Source organism: Chelonia mydas, chromosome 13, assembly GCF_015237465.2.
Source record: "Chelonia mydas isolate rCheMyd1 chromosome 13, rCheMyd1.pri.v2, whole genome shotgun sequence".
Taxonomy (NCBI): domain Eukaryota; kingdom Metazoa; phylum Chordata; order Testudines; family Cheloniidae; genus Chelonia; species Chelonia mydas.
In genome coordinates this window covers 31,731,440-31,746,936 of record NC_051253.2, presented here as the reverse complement: position 1 = coordinate 31,746,936, position 15,497 = coordinate 31,731,440, and the positions used below count along the sequence as shown (strand labels likewise).

Below are 15,497 nucleotides of genomic sequence, written 5' to 3'. Positions count from 1 at the left end.
CAGTGCTTATGTCAGTGTAACGTACGTTGCTCAGTGGGATGGTTTATTCACACCCCTGAGCGACATACATTTTGCCAACATAGGCGGTAGCGTAGATATAGCCTAAGTTCCTAGGCTCATCTTTTGAAGCTGTTGTCCAGGTTTCCTTTGAGTGCGAGGACTGAGAGGTCAGATGTTGAGTGAGCCTTTTGTGAAAAGTGTTTGCCTACATGTGATCTGGTGTTTTTGTCTTTTTTCATTTTTCTGTGAGAGTTAATTCGAGAGCATAGTGATTGTCTGGCTTCAGCCACATACTTGGGGGATTTGATACAGTGGATGAGGTACACCTCATGTTGGGATAGGCATGTGTAGGACCCATGGATCTTGAAAAGTATGTTGTGGGGAGTATTGATCATCATAGCAATGGAGATATGTCTGCAGGTTTTGCATCTGTTGTTCTGGCAGGGTTTGCTGCCGCTTTGAGTTGTTGTGTCCTGGTCTGTGGGGAACCTGCTTCTGATGATGAGCTTAGTGAGGTTGGGAGGTTGTTTGAAGGCCAGAAAAGGGGTTCAAGAAAGATTTCTTTCAGGATGTAGTCCCCATCAAATATGGATTGTATCTGTTTGATGATACCCCATATGGATTCCAGTGTGGGGTGATAGATGACAGCTAGGGGTACACAGTCAGAGGCTCTCTCTTTTTCTGTTTTGAAGCAGGTTCTCCCCAGGTATTTGGGTGGCCCATTCCATGATGCAATCTGCTTCTCTGGTGGATTGTCCTTGCTGCATCAAGGCAGTTTTAAGTGTGTTAGGGTGTGTATCCCTGAGTTTCTCCTCAGAGCATAGTCTGTGATATCTGCGTGCCTGCCTGTAGATAACAGATTTCTTGGTGTGTTTGGGGTGGTTACAGGATCTGTGAAGGTAGGTGTGGTGCTCCATGGATTTCTCGTATATGGTTGTCTGTGGTGTTCGTCTTCATGGACTATTCTGGAAAAATGCCCCACAAGACCAATGATATACTTGAGCTACATTGATGATATTTCCATCCTCTGGACAGATGACTTAAACTCCCTCATAGATTTCCAACACAACTTTAACAACCACCACCCATCCATTAAACTCACTCTAGAACACTCCCACACCAGCATCAACTTCCTGGACACCACAATCAGCTTCAGCAGTGGAACCCTACAGATAGTTATGCACAACAAACACATGGATCACCACATCCACTTTCAGAGATCCAGTAACAGTCCCAGACATGCCAAGAAATCTGTTACCTCCAGCCAGGCATCAGATACCACAGCATATGTTCCCGAGACAAAGTCCGGGATATACACCTAAACACACTTTAAAACGCCTTCACTAAACAAGGACAATCCATCAGAGAAGCATATTGCGTCATTGAATGGGCCATCCAAATACCCCAGAAGAATCTATTTCAGTAGAGGGGAAAAAAACCCCACTGACTGCACACCCCTAGTTGTCATCTACCATCCCACACTAGATACAGCGTATCATCAAACAGTAAGAACCCACACCTGGTGCAGACTACATCCTGAAAGAAATCGGTTCCAGGCGGCTGGGTCGGTGGGGGACTGCCCATGGCAGACTGGAGGATCCCGCCGGTGCAAGCTGCTGGAGCGGTGATTGCAGTTGGTGGCGGTACCGGTGAATCTCAGCAGTGTTTCTCTTTGTTCTCTGTCCTGGACTCCTTGGGAGCTGCAGCAGCCAGGCTGACATGTGACTTCTCACCCAACTGGGCCTGGCTCAGGGAGGCGGTGCTGCATTTAGGGGCAGTCCCAGACTGGGATCTGCCCGTATGCCTGTGGCTGTGCTTCTTGTGGTCAGAGTGGGGCTCCTCAGGCGGCGGCGGTATTGACAGATACATGGGCACACGAGGAACTTACAGAGACAAAGTTCCCTGGCCTCCCGTGGTCGGGCTGGGAACAAATGTCAAATGGTGCAGTGGGTGACAACATGGGCTTCACCGAGGCAGTAGAGGCACCGCTGGTGCTTGTCACTCACGGAGAAGGAGTGTGGGCACAAAGCACAGGTTTTGAAGCCAACTTGCCAGGGCATAGTCCCCAGGTGGGGAAGTTTCCCCAATGGGAGAAGAAGTCCTAAAGGGAACCTAACTAATTACAATACATTATAAAAACAAGCAAATACTATCTATAACTATGTACACAAAGGCAGACCAGACTATCAACTCTCTGAGCTAGGCTAAGAACGCGGAGGAACAGGGGTTCTGACTCTGGCCATGCAGTGATAAGAGGGAATCGGAGCGGAGTCGATGCACACAACCTCTTATAACCTTGGCTGTGGACACAAGGACAACGCACGATGCAGATGCAGGTCAACAGACACTGCTACAGAATTGTTCCCGCACGTGTGCACCCACGTTTGGAATCCATATAGGGGCCATCACTTGAAGAAGAAAGAGGACTCCTGCTACGATAGAGACGTGTGTAGGCCTGCTGTTGTTTTAAAATCCTTCTCTCTCATGAAGCTGCGTTACTGCTGTTCACAATAGACAACAGGAGCAATCTGGGTCACTGTATTCATCACAGCTCCCCAAGGGAAGAACCACAGGTTCGTAGTCCAGTCAGACCTGCTGGTCAAACGTGGTTGGAAAACAAGGACCTGGTCTGAGTGGGGGGGAAATCACAGGACTCCACCCACAGAAGTGAAAGCTAGAGACCTCGGATCTGGAGGGGACGCATTCAGAGAGACCCAAGGTGGGGACAGGTGCAGCCAGCCCTGATCTGGGACACCATCGTAGTATCTTAGTATCCCAGCTGCCCTGTGCTCCCTCCCATTGCGTATAAGGCAGTGGCGCAGAGATCTGGCTTCTATTCCTAGTTCTGCCATCCACCAGCTGTGGCCCCTTCACTGCCCTATGTCTCCCCTGGCCCCTCTGCCACAGAGGGATCATGGTACTGAGCTCCTGTGAATGGCTTTGAGGTCTGCAGGAAGATCACTGTTCCATCATTTAATATCTTCCTTAATGAGCGACATTAGTGAAGTGTGCAAGGGAGGCTAACCCGGGCAGAGTGTCATGCCAATGAGCGTGGGGAGAATAGGAAAGGGACCTGGAAAGACTTGGAACTGGTAGAAAAACCCCAAAGGAGGTTCAGCTCTGGAGTCTGCAGTGAATGCTCCTGGGGATGATCCTGGGAACACAGTGTTGCCATCCCTCAGCCCAGCCCCCACGCAGATTGTCACTAGAAACCCACCCCCCATGTTATTTCTCATTCCCCTTTGTTTATGCTGCTGCCCCTAGTTTTCATTGCACAAAGCAGGGTTCCCGTCTGATCCAAAATGAACGCATTCTGATGGAGACACAGGGTCATGGGCAGCTCAGCAACTCAGCTGAGGGGGCAGGGGGGCTGCACTCTAGAGATCCTTACTGTCTACGCTGCAGACGAGTGATGCTGCACTTACCCATCACCGTACAGACTCTGCACTTACCCATCACTTTTCTTAAAGAGGTTCCCCGATTTCTTGGTCCCATACTGCTTGTTCCCCTGCAGCTGGTGCATGTTGTACCGTAGCTGCTTGCTAGCAGAGTCCTAGCAGACACAAAGAGGTAGCTGTTAGCCCATGCCCATCTCTCCCTGGGGTGACTCCTCCTGACGGCATATTCCAGACCGGCATCTTAGAAAGGTCCCACCCAGGGAGCAGATGTGATGTTAATACACAGTGCAGCGAATGTGGCAAGAACCAAACTCGGAGAGCAGTGCCCAGGGAGCAAACACAGACAGAACCGAGTGGTATGAAAGCCACAGATCCCTCAGTCCGCTCCTCAGCACTGCCCCATTCCCAAGCTGGGCATGGGAAGGGAGAGGGAGCCCGGCCCTGGTTCCAAACCGCTGCAGGGCAGTAGTGACTAAAGCCATTCCTGCCTAGCCGCTCTCCGTGGCCTGGCTGAAAGGAGGTGTGTGTGGGAGGGGACGTGGCCACCTCCAGAACAGGCCCCTTGTGGCAGCGGCAGCAGAGAGGCCAGTGACAGAGTAAGCCCTGGGGAGGCTGCCAGCGTGCTGGGTCCACGAGCGGTCAGGTTTGGCGCTCCTGTCATTCCGGGGGGTGCTTACTGCTGAGGGGAGTAGGTGGGGGTCTTTCCAGAGGAGTGTTGGAGGGTTCCTCCCCCCATTCCAATCTCCCTGGGCCCCCTCATCTCCTTGTCTTCCCACAGCCTCTGGCAGGTACCAGGGGGGATCCTGCTGCTCCCTCTGGGCTCGTCCCCTCTCTCTGGAGTCCCCACTCCTCACAGCTAGGGCAGTCTGGCATGGCCCAGCCTGGGGATGCTGCATGCCCCAGACTGCACTGCCCGTTGGCAGATGCACAATCCCTAGGGAGCCTGCAAAGGGGGCACTGCCAGGGCTGTAGGTGAGGCAGTCAGGATGGGCTGCACTGGGTGAGGCGGTCAGGAAGGGCTGCCTCAGAGAGGGAGGCAGTCAGCAAGCTCAATAGGCAGAAACCACAACAACACCTCAGCCTCAACCTACTCCACTGGGACAGCCAGGCATCTCCAGCAGCTGGGTCCCTTTGGAACAGGAGGAGCGTGTTGCCGGGACAGGAGGAGGGGTGAGGAAGACATGCCCTCCACTTCCCTTTCCCCAGCTGCTCTGGGAAGAGTGGGCTCCAGTCCCCTGGGCTGCAACTCCAGCACCTTCCAGGCACAGGAAATTCACTCACAGCATCCAATCCACAGCCCCCAAAGGAGAACTTTGCAGAGCCATGGATAGAGCAGAGCCCTCACCATCCCCCCGGCCCCTCCGGATTTGAGCAAGGAGAGCTGCTTCCCTTTGTCCCCTTAGCTCCCTGGGTGGGGGGGCACAGCCCACCTCACAGGGCACAGCCCATAGCCAGGAACGAGATGCACTTGCAACTCTGCATATGCATGGTTCCCTACATGACCTCCGGGGATGCAATGCACAGACTGCTCTGATTGGCTGCTCCCCGTGAATACTCCACCAGGCAGCCATAATGGCAGTGCCTAGGAAGGGGGACCCGCTTTACCTCTTTCTGCTCCAGCTGTAATGCTGTTTTCAGGTGATCCCGGAGGGAGCACAGCTGCTGCTTCTCCTCGTCCTGCCTGACCTTCATCTGAAAGGCATCACACCACAGTGATTTGCTGAAGCAGGGGAGCTGGATTGCGCTTTGCCTCTGTCTGTACATCCCACTCATTCTCTTGGGCAAGACAGGCATTTCTCATCCCACTCATTCTCTTAGGTAAGACAGGCATTTCTCTCCCATAACACATGCGTTCCCATTCCTGTGGGAAGCACCATACTGAAAACACAGGCCAGGCTGAGGTTCTCCCCCCGTGCAGCTCCACGGCACAGGGCATGTACTACTGTAATACAAGCTTCTCCAAAAGCCCATCTCCACGAGAACAGCTCTATCTACAGGTGCGGGGAACAGCAGTATTTCCTCAGTGCTCCTCAACTAGGACAAATGGAGCCTGGTGGGTGCCCAATGCTTTGAATGCATTATATAAACAATGTGCGCTCAGGACATGCCATCATTACAACAGCTGTTCATGTTTCTGAACCAGGCACTGACTATCCAAAAGTCTGAAGCTTAATATGGTCCCCTCTTGAGATGAGTCAGGAATGAAAACAGTCAACAGGATCAAAAGTTCAGTTTGCCAGAAAACGACAGTTAATTTTCAACGTGCCTGTGGGGCAGACGCATAGCTGAAGGGTTTGCGTGTTTTAGCATTAAGGGACACTGCAAGTGCTGCATATTATGCCTTGTTCTCCATTCCTCAAGTTACGGATTGTGAACAGATTGTATTGAGACAACGTATTGGAGGGGTTTTTTAAACGTTGTTTGTATTAATGTGCTACACATGTAAAGAGACCAAGAGTGTTAAAAGAACTGGCACTGAGCCTTTTCTGGAGAACCCACCTTGGGCTGGTGAAGTCAGTCTCCATGCAAAATATCAAAACCAGCCAGCTGTACATCTATTAAACTCCAAGTTACTGTGGGGAAAGCATGTAAAGAAGGCTCCAAAATTACCTGCAGTATTACTGAGGGTTCAGCACTAAAGATGAATATTTCACCCAAATGAGGATTGCATCCTAATCCTCATCAGAGAGTTATAACAAAAGAAACGCTTTAAAAAGATGATAGGACTATGGAGTGTATAGTAGCATCCTCAAATCTTTTCATGAGCTATATCTACTTATCCTAGCTTTCAAGCCCTGGGAACTTTCCACTTAGCCTTTAAACCTTCTCTGCTTCCTATGGGGTAGGACTAACATGTTTCAGGTTCCCAAAAAGAGGATACTGCTGGAGAGGGGAAGAGGGGGTACTGGGGGGAGAGGGAGGAGTTGAAGAATTTGGCGGGGAGGCTGCGGTTCCAGCTGTCAGCCCCCCACGTGGGGTTGGGGGGCAGGGGGAGAGAAATCCTGGACAATTGCTAATATTTTAAAAATCCACCTGGACAGAGATTGGCAGACCAAAACCGAGGTCATGACCCAGAAAATTGGACATATGAGAAACCTCCTTAGGGGTAAAAAGAGACTTTAGGGGGTAGACATTCTTGCTCCAGGGCCCATGCCCGCCTCTTGCCTTGGTCCCCGGTGAGCTGGCGTTATGATGCATACTCACTCTCTGTAGCTCAGGGGTGAGCTTCTCTATAAACTGCTTAAGCGTCTCTGTTGCCTTTAAACATTCCTGGAAAAAACTAACAGGAGAAGCGAATGTGAGAGAACGGTTTGAACTAAACCTCCTGGCATTGACAGTGCTGCATGTACAAAACATGCCACTGTGCATTGCAGTCCTTAGAGCCTTTGCTTTGCAGTGTCATTATTAACCCTTTTGGGCCAACAGTCCTGGCCTCACACCTTATTATCAGGAACCCCAGATTCTCATCATAACCAGTGACAACAAACCGAGGAGTGGGAAGTCAGCACTCTAATTGCTTTTGTATTGTACTGTCAAAACGCAAGTACCAAGTACTGTAACTTGCAGGACAAACACTATCATAGAGTTCTATGGCTACACCATCTCCAGAGGGAGAGGAAGCTGAGCATGTTGCCACATAGGTGGAGGGTGACTGCAGGATATTTGTTCACTGCAAAATAAATCAATGCCTAGGTCTCCTCAGTTAAACTGGCAAAGAAAGGGAGGATAAGGAATAAAGATAACCGATCACTCTTACTTGAACTGAGCATTGCAATGCTTGATGTGGTTCTGCAGCAAGTCCACTCCTTTCTTGGTTTGAATCTCATTCACTTTGATCAGATACTGAGGGGAAAACACACCCAGGAGTTGGTTCTTGTTACCTGCTGGGTTCTGCATTGTTTACTTATCACCCTCCGTGTTGCCATCCCTTGTGAATAACGTGATTTTGGCCCCCACTACTGCAGTCTTGCAATTTTGTGCTAGCTACAGACTTCTTGAGAAGCAAGCCAGAGACCAGCAAAGACTGCCTAACACAGTGTTGTGTAGCCCAGTAGGTGGTGCACTGATCTGTAAGCCTGGAGACTAGCCCCAGCTATTCAAGTAGCTCCTATTAACACTTCCGTGCTCTTCACAGCTCTTATTGTGAGCCAAGCTTTCATACAAATTCACTGATGACTGAGAGTCAGGTCATTTAATGCTAACTCAGGGTTCATACTAGAAGGCCAAGTCTCATTTACTTTGCCACACACCTCAGAATATGCATGTCAGACTAGGTTATTGTGTATCCCATGCTAACACACTGTGGCTCGGTTACTCTCTAGAAGCTAGACCACATATAGAATGTTATGACTCTGCTACACTTCCATACTGAACAGGTCTGGTTCTTAAGGTCAAGTGTCAGTGACTCAGGTGTTTACATCCAGAGGTCTTGGGTTCAAACCCCAGAGATGACCCAAACAGGTGGTATTACATTTAGCTACCCAGTCTGTAACCAGTACACCACAATCTATTTTCAGAGCCAGAAATAGAAACCAAGAATCCTGATGTCCAGTGTCCCACTGTCTCACAAATATTTGTGTAACCCACTACCTCTGGGTGTGTTGTGGCTCCCTATCGGATGGTCCAACATAGAAAACATCATCATACAGGCCCTGGTTACTCCTGTAGTTAATGTGGAAGTGGTCTGCGTTGAAGGCTCAAATATGTATGTATAACAATTAGTGGAAGGACCCTGAAGTAACTACTGGAATGACTTTACATTGCAGAACCTTGTAATTAGAAGTGAATGTGGATGTTCTGCTAGTTTCTTTTACTGTTGCATTTTCAGGGCATGCATTTGGCTAATGGGAGCCGGCCCTTTAAGAATAGAGTGTGGCTGACAGTGCGTTTGAGATTAGGAGTGCGTGGGAGATTTTTCCTGTGTGCAGAGAGGGAAGACCCAGCCTGCGTGAGCTCCAAAGTGGCTGGAACGTGAGTTAATAAACTCATCTTTCCAGAAAGCAGCCTCCCCCTTCCTTTCCCGGTCACTCCTATGAGGGAATGGATGATTGAGAGTGTTGCTACAGACCTGTTTGCCTCTGTGTGGCTGGTTTGAATCCCACCCAGTCCAGCAGGGATACAAACTTCTTCCTTTCTAATGGTAGCAACTACTGTATGGAAGTTACCTAACACGTCCTGGGTTTAGTTGCTTATAACGATGCCAAACTTTAACAAGTTGGGCTGAACTTGTTCATGCCGAACATATGCCTCAAACTCAATAATTTTGGAAAGTTTCAGCGGAAACGGTGTTTCCAGAGATGAGGTCAATGACAGCTAAGTAATTTTAACAATACTGAATAACTTTCCAGTCTTTGTAATGTATTGTATTTCTTATTATGTGCACTGTGGCAGCAGGAGACAGGCCCAGCCCTGAGGAGCATACAGCCCACACAAAAAAAGGAGTCACTGAGTTTAAGGCCAGAAGGAATTACTAGACCATCAAGTCTGACCTCCAGTATTGCCCAGGTCACCACCTCCACCCAGCCCCCGCACATGAATCCAACAATTGAAATGAGACCAGGAAGAGAGACAGACCAACTCCAGGAGAGGCAGGGCAGAGTGCTGGGCAGCAAACAGCATGGTAGGGCTGGGGTTTCTCTTCCCTTCTGGGTGGCGGGTTGTTTTTCAATTCAGTTCTTTCCTTTTTCAGTTTTTTTGTGGGGGAAGCGGAGAAAGGGTTGGCTTAGTTTATTCCTGTTTCTCTTACAAATATTATAGGGGAGGGGAAGGGAGAGAAGGAGAGGACCCTGGGGGATACTTGGGAGTCAGACTGTGTGAGGAGAGGGTAGGAGGGAGCTGGAGTTGGCAGCCAATTCAGCACAGGAGAAGTGTGCTCATGGCAATGCTGCAGATAGCCATCTGGGGTCCTGGGACATCATCAGTGTCTGAGGGCCCCAGTAGGGTTGCCAGATGTCCGTTTTTTGACCAGAACACCCAGTCGAAAAGGGACCCTGGCGGCTCCGGTCAGCACTGCTGACCAGGACATTAAAAGTCCGGTTGGCGGTACAGCAGGGCTGGCAGGGTCCTTGCCTGGCTCCGGAGCGTGGCTACCAGGAAGCAGCTGGCATGTCCCTCCAGCTTGGGGGCGGCCACAGCGGCTCCATGTGCTGCCGCCGCCTCAAGCACCAGCTCCGCAGTGCCCATTGGCCGGGAACCACAGCCAATGGGAGCTGTGGGGGTGGTGCCTGCCGGCGGGGGTGGCACATGGAGTCACTTTTCCGCCCCCAAGCTGGAGGAACATGCCAGCCGCTTCCCAGGAGCCGCCTGAGGTAAGCATCGCCCAGAGCCTGCACCCCAACCCCCTACCCCAGCCCTGAGCCCCTCCTGCACCCAAACTCCCACCCGGAACCTGCACCCACACGCTGTCCCAGACCCCAATGCCCTGCTCCAGCCCTGATCCCCCTCCCACACCCAATCTCCCTCCCAGAGCCTGCACTTCCTCCCGCTCCCACGTCCCAACCCCCTGCCCCAGCCCTGAGCTCCCTCACGCACCCAAACTCCCTCCCAGAGACTGCATTGCACACCCCAAATCCCTCATTCCTGGCCCCACCCCAGAGCCCATACACCCAGCCAGAGCCCTCACCCCTTCCGCTCCCACACCCCAACTCCTTGCCCCAGCCCAGAGTCCCCTCCTGCACCCTAAGCCCCTCATCCCCAGCCCCACCCCGGAGCCCTCACCCCCTCCCGCACCCAACCCCCCTGCCTCAGCCCAGTGAAAATGAGTGAGGGTGTGGAGAGCACAAGTGACGGAGGGAGGGAGGATGGAGTGAGCTGGGGGGGGGCCCTCAGAGAAGGGGTGGGGCAAGGGTATTTTCTGCAATTAGAAAGTTGGCAACCCTGGGCCTCAGAGAGGCCATGTCCTGTGCCTGTTCCTGTTGATGGAGTTTCTCTGAGCCTGGGGCTGGCTCCTCCCTGGGATTTCTTTCTTTCTCAAGGGAGTGGGGGCACCACATGATCCTTGGTACCCTGGCTGGCGGTCCCTGCATAGTTCTGGATCCAGGAGTGTTGGGTGAGGAGTAGTCCTAACTGTGCCCCATCCAGTGGCGCCGGAATAGTGGGCCACTTTTTGGCAGGGGCCCCTCCTATTCCCCCCCAATCCCCGTCCCCCCAGCCAGGCCAGCAACTGAAGCCTACCCAGGGAGCCTGGGCAGCTGTGGGGAGCTGTGCTGCGGACCCTCCACTTGCCAGGGGTGGGGGTGGGGTTGAGAACAGCCTCTGGCCTGTTTCCTCACCCTGTGGGCCCCCTGCCCAGGGCAAGAGGATCCTTGGCTCCCCACAGCAGCCCACGCATGGCCCTTACCTAGACACGGCTCCAGCTGGGGGGCAGAAGGTAAGAGCCACACGGACAGCTGCCCTGGCCCCTGACACATGGGTCAGATTTGGTTGGCTGAGTTATAAGGGGCAGAAAATTGCCATTTGCACATGCTCAGCATAGAGTCTTAAGAAGATAAGAGCGGCCATATTGAGTCAGACCAAAGGTCCATCTAGCCCCGTATCCTGTCGTCCGACAGTGACCAATGCCAGGTGTCCCAGAGGGAATGAACAGCACAGGTCATCATAAAGTGATCCATCCCCTGTCGCCCATTCCCAGCTTCTGGCAAACGGAGTTTAGGGACACCATCCCTGCCCATCATGGCTAATAGCCATTGATGGACCTATCCTCCATGAATGTATCTAGTTCTTTTTTGAACCCTGTTATACTCTTGGCCGTCACAACATCCTCCGGCAAAGAGTTCCACCGGTTGACTGTGTGTTGTGTGTGAAGAAGTACGTCCTTTTGTTTGTTTTAAACCTGCTGCCTATTAATTTTATTTGGTGACCCCTAGTTCTTGTGTTATGAGAAGGAGTAAGTAACACTTCCTTATTTACTTTCTCTGCACTTGTCATGATTTTATAGACCTCTGTCATATCCCCCCTTAGTCATCTCTTTTCCAAGCTGAAAAGTCCCAGTCTTATTAATCTCTCCTCATATGGAAACTGTTCCATACCCCTAATCATTTTTGTTGCCCTTTTCTGAACCTTTTCCAATCCAATATATCTCACACAGCATTCAAGATGTGGGCACACCATGGATTTATATAGAGGCAATATGATATTTTCTGTCTTTTTATCTATCCCTTTCTTAATGATTCCCAACATTCTGTTAGCTTTTTTGACTGACACTTTGAGCGGATGTGTTCAGAGAACTATCCACAATGACTCCACGATCTCTTTCGTGAGTGGCAACAGCTCATTTAGACCTCGGCATTTTGTGTGAATAGTTGGGATTATGTTTTCCAGTGTGCATTAGTTTGCACTTATCAACACTGAATTTCATCCGCCATTTTGTTGCCCAGTCACTCAGTTTTGTGAGATCCCTTTGTAGCTCTGTGCAGTCTGCTTTGGGCTTAACAATCTCGAGTAGTTTTGTATCATCTACAAATTTTGCCACCTCTCTGTTTACCCCTTTTTCCAGATCATTTATGAATACGTTGAACAGCCCTGGCCCCAATACACACCCCTGGGGCACACCGCTATTTACCTCTCTCCATTCTGAAAACTGACCCTTTATTCCTGCCCTTTGTTTCCTATTTTTAACCAGTTACCGATCCATGAGAGGAACTTCTCTACTTGCTTGTAAATTCACTGAATGTTCCATTGCACCGAGCGTGCTCCCTGACCCCTCCAAGGAGGAGGGAGTTTGTGCAAGCTACATTTAGATGGCTAGGATGAAGGCTACACCCAGGGCCCCATGGGAGCTTTCTCTGGATGCTTCCAGTTCTCCATGCAGGGCCAGCTAGGCTGGGGACTCCGGGGACTCCAGGGACTCAGTGGGGGAGGAGGAGACCGTTTAACAAGGAGGGGGTTACGTTTATGAGGCAGCAGGGAGCATTATGGGGAAGGGACAGGCTGTAGATCAGTTACAGTGGAACCTGGCTGCTGCTCAGAAAGGACAAGAGGCTTGGGGGCGTTTCATGAGGCGCTGGGCGAAGCTGACGAGACCTGAGGAGCACACGAGTCAGACAAAGCAGCTGTCTGGATGTCAGGAATAGCAAGGGCTCTGTACCCAGTGAAGGGCAGGACACAAATACAGTTGGCCTGGGCATGGGCAGCGCATGACTCCCACATTTGGGGAGGCTGGGCATGAGTGCTGGAAGCTCCTGAGAAGTGGGGGGGGCACTGATGCCCAGACTGTGGCCCTGCCCCCTGCTCCGCCTCGAGGCTTGGCCCCTTTCCCCCGAGGCCACCCCACCCCTCTCTGCCCTGAGGCCCCTCTGCTTGCCCCTCTCTGCCCCCTCCCACCACTCGTGCCTCTCTGCCCCTCCCCCAAGCCCCGCCGCTCGCGCTTCTTTGCCCCCTCCCCTAAGACCCTGCACCAACCACTCGCACCTCTCCGCCCCGCTACCTGCCCACCACTCGGCGGGTGGAGAGGCATGAGCGGCAGGCGGGGCAGGGCTTGGGGGAAGAGGCAGAGTGGGGACAGGAAGAGGAGCAGAGCAGGCGGGGCCAGGGGGAACAGGATGAGCACCACGGGGCCTTGGGGCAAAGCAAGGGCCAGACTATGGCCCAGGCACCCTTTTGGAGGCAGGGCTCCAAAGGCACGGGCCGGTGGCATGCCTCCCAAGGGAGGTGCGCCGCATCCTGTTTGGGGAGGCTTAGCATCCCCTAGCCTCTTCTGCCTGCTGCTCACGGGCCTGGGGAAGGGAGAGGGGATGGGCACAGTTGAAATTTCTGTAAATTCAACAAGGTATCAGACTACAGGAAACAAGACATCTGGTCAAAAATGAACAGTAGGAACATCTCTGTGCCACACAAGAAGCTGAAAAGCAGCCACCAGGAGCTAGGCTGGCTGGCAGTGGAAGAGGCCTTGATATAATCCCCACAAATACATTGAATTGGAGTTAAAAAAAACCCATAACAATGTGAGAATTAGGAGTCTTCCTCTTCAAGAGTTTCCCTTCCCCATCCCCGAGCCACTCTGCACCTTTCCTCCCACAGCCCACGGCTGAGACTTCCAAGTTCACATCAGGTGGGAGTTGCAGAGAAGAGGCCAGTGCTGCTCAGTGGAGAGGGTCATTGCTCTAGGTGCTTGTGATGCTGCTGCTCCCCCACCCCTTACCTCACACATGTTTAACTGGAACATCCTGCGCTCCTTCTCCATCTCCTCAGCGATCTCCCCTCCCACCACCTCGCTCCGCACCAGCCCGTGCTGCTTCGCCAGCTCCCGCTTCTCCTTCTCAATCTTTGTGCTTAAAGAAAGGGAAAAAACACCCTGAAAGGCTCCCTTGGGCCAGGCTTTATTAGAATCGGCTCCCGGTGAGCCTGAGTAAAGAGGACAGGGGGCATGTCAACTTACAGTTTATTCTCATAGTCTTTCCAGGCTTTGTCAAAAGGCTTTTTGAAGTCCTGGTAAGAGACGGGTAAGTGATTAGTGACAATGGCCCTGTATAATACGCCCCCTGTTCCTTACCCCTGGCATGGCAGAGCTTTCTACGCACACCACACCGCGCTGCTAGCCTGCCTAGTCAGGGCCCAAATGTGCGCTCTAGCCTGTTTGTTATGGCCACGTCTGCTGCCCGGCTAGTAAGTCAGCTTGGTCTGTGTGTCCCATGTCGTGGTATCCTTTGGACATGTCATTCCGAACCTGCAGGGGCTGGAAGCTGTGCAGGGGACACCAGAGTGCTCTCTACAGCTACCCCCTGCCCCCCACCCCCATGCTGCTGGACTGAAACTGTCGCACTCACCTGCTGGAGAATCTGCACCACCTCACTCTGCACATCGCTGAGAGTGAGTTCCCCTGTTGCTCATGCAGTGTGCATGAAAGCTAAAACAGGAACACTCCCCAAACACGTGCACACACACAGACCACACGTGTATACACAGACCCAGAGCCACACAGACATATGTTCACACACGTGTGCACACAAGGATATACAGGCACGTAGATTTTATAGCCAGACGGGACCATTAGATCATCTAAGCTGACCTCCTGGCTAGCATGGGATATTCAGTTTCATCCCATTACCTCTGCATTGAGCCAAGTAATTTGTGTTTGGTTAAAGCATGTTCCAGAAAGGCAGCCAGTCTGGATCTGAAGACACCAAGAGATGGAGAATCCACCTCTTCCCTTTGGAGTTTGTTCCAATGGTTAATCACTCTCATGGTTACAAGCTGGGCCTTATTTCTCATTTTAATTTGTTTGGCTTCAGTGTGTAGCTGTTGGTTCTTGTTCTGCCTTTCTTCCATATGTTAAAGAGCCCTTTAATACATGGTATTTTCTCACCAGGAAGGTGTCACAGATCCTTCCTGGCTGCCCAATAGGATTGCTGCGAGGGGAATCATAGATTCATAGATATTAAGGTCAGAAGGGACCATTATGATCATCTAGTCTGACCTCCTGCACAACGCAGGCCACAGAATCTCACCCACCCACTCCTGCAAAAACCTCTCACCTATGTCTGAGCTATTGAAGTCCTCAAATCGTGGTTTAAAGACTTAAAGGAGCAGAGAATCCTCCACCAAGTGACCTGTGCCCCATGCTACAGACGAAGGCGAAAAACCTCCAGGGCCTCTTCCAATCTGCCCTGGAGGAAAATTCCTTCCCGACCCCAGATATGGCGATCAGCTGAACTCTGAGCATATGGGCAAGATTCACCAGCCAGATACCCAGGAAAGAATTCTCTGTAGTAACTCAGATCCCACCCCATCTAACATCCCATCACAGGCCATTGGGCCTATTTACCATGAATATTTAAAGATCAATTAATTGCCAAAATCATGTTATCCCATCATACCATCTCCTCCATAAACTTATCGAGTTTAATCTTAAAGCCAGATAGGTCTTTTGCCCCCAAGCTGTGCTGTGGATTTCCAGGGGGTTTCAAGCTCCTGGAGTCTGAATAGAGCCCAACCACTGCCCGAATCTCGGGGCCCTTAAGCACATTCTCAGGCTGCAGACCTTCTAGCTGGTAACCCCCAACTGTTGGAACCTGCTGTCCAGCCACCTAGCCCCTCTGGGCGCAGCGCTGACCCTTCAGACCCTCTGCCAGAACTCCACCCAACAGCAGGAAGCTTCTGGTT

At 51.6% G+C, this 15,497-nt stretch overlaps 1 protein-coding gene across 3 annotated transcripts in view; it reads right to left on the bottom strand.

Annotated features, from left to right (window-relative positions):
* The window catches only part of LOC102931959 (arf-GAP with SH3 domain, ANK repeat and PH domain-containing protein 1), a 101,022-nt gene that overhangs the window by 49,863 nt on the left and 35,662 nt on the right, over window positions 1–15,497 (bottom strand). For 2 of the 3 annotated variants that reach the window (XM_037915630.2, XM_037915629.2), the window contains exons 5-10: window positions 13,774–13,823; window positions 13,537–13,666; window positions 7,156–7,241; window positions 6,603–6,678; window positions 5,004–5,090; window positions 3,453–3,553 (exon numbers count right to left, since the gene is read on the bottom strand). In XM_037915630.2, coding sequence (XP_037771558.1) covers window positions 3,453–3,553; window positions 5,004–5,090; window positions 6,603–6,678; window positions 7,156–7,241; window positions 13,537–13,666; window positions 13,774–13,823 — 530 coding nt within the window. Of the gene's footprint in view, window positions 1–3,452; window positions 3,554–5,003; window positions 5,091–6,602; window positions 6,679–7,155; window positions 7,242–8,972; window positions 9,079–13,536; window positions 13,667–13,773; window positions 13,824–15,497 lie in introns of those variants that run through there. The other variant, XM_037915631.2, reaches the window with a different exon arrangement.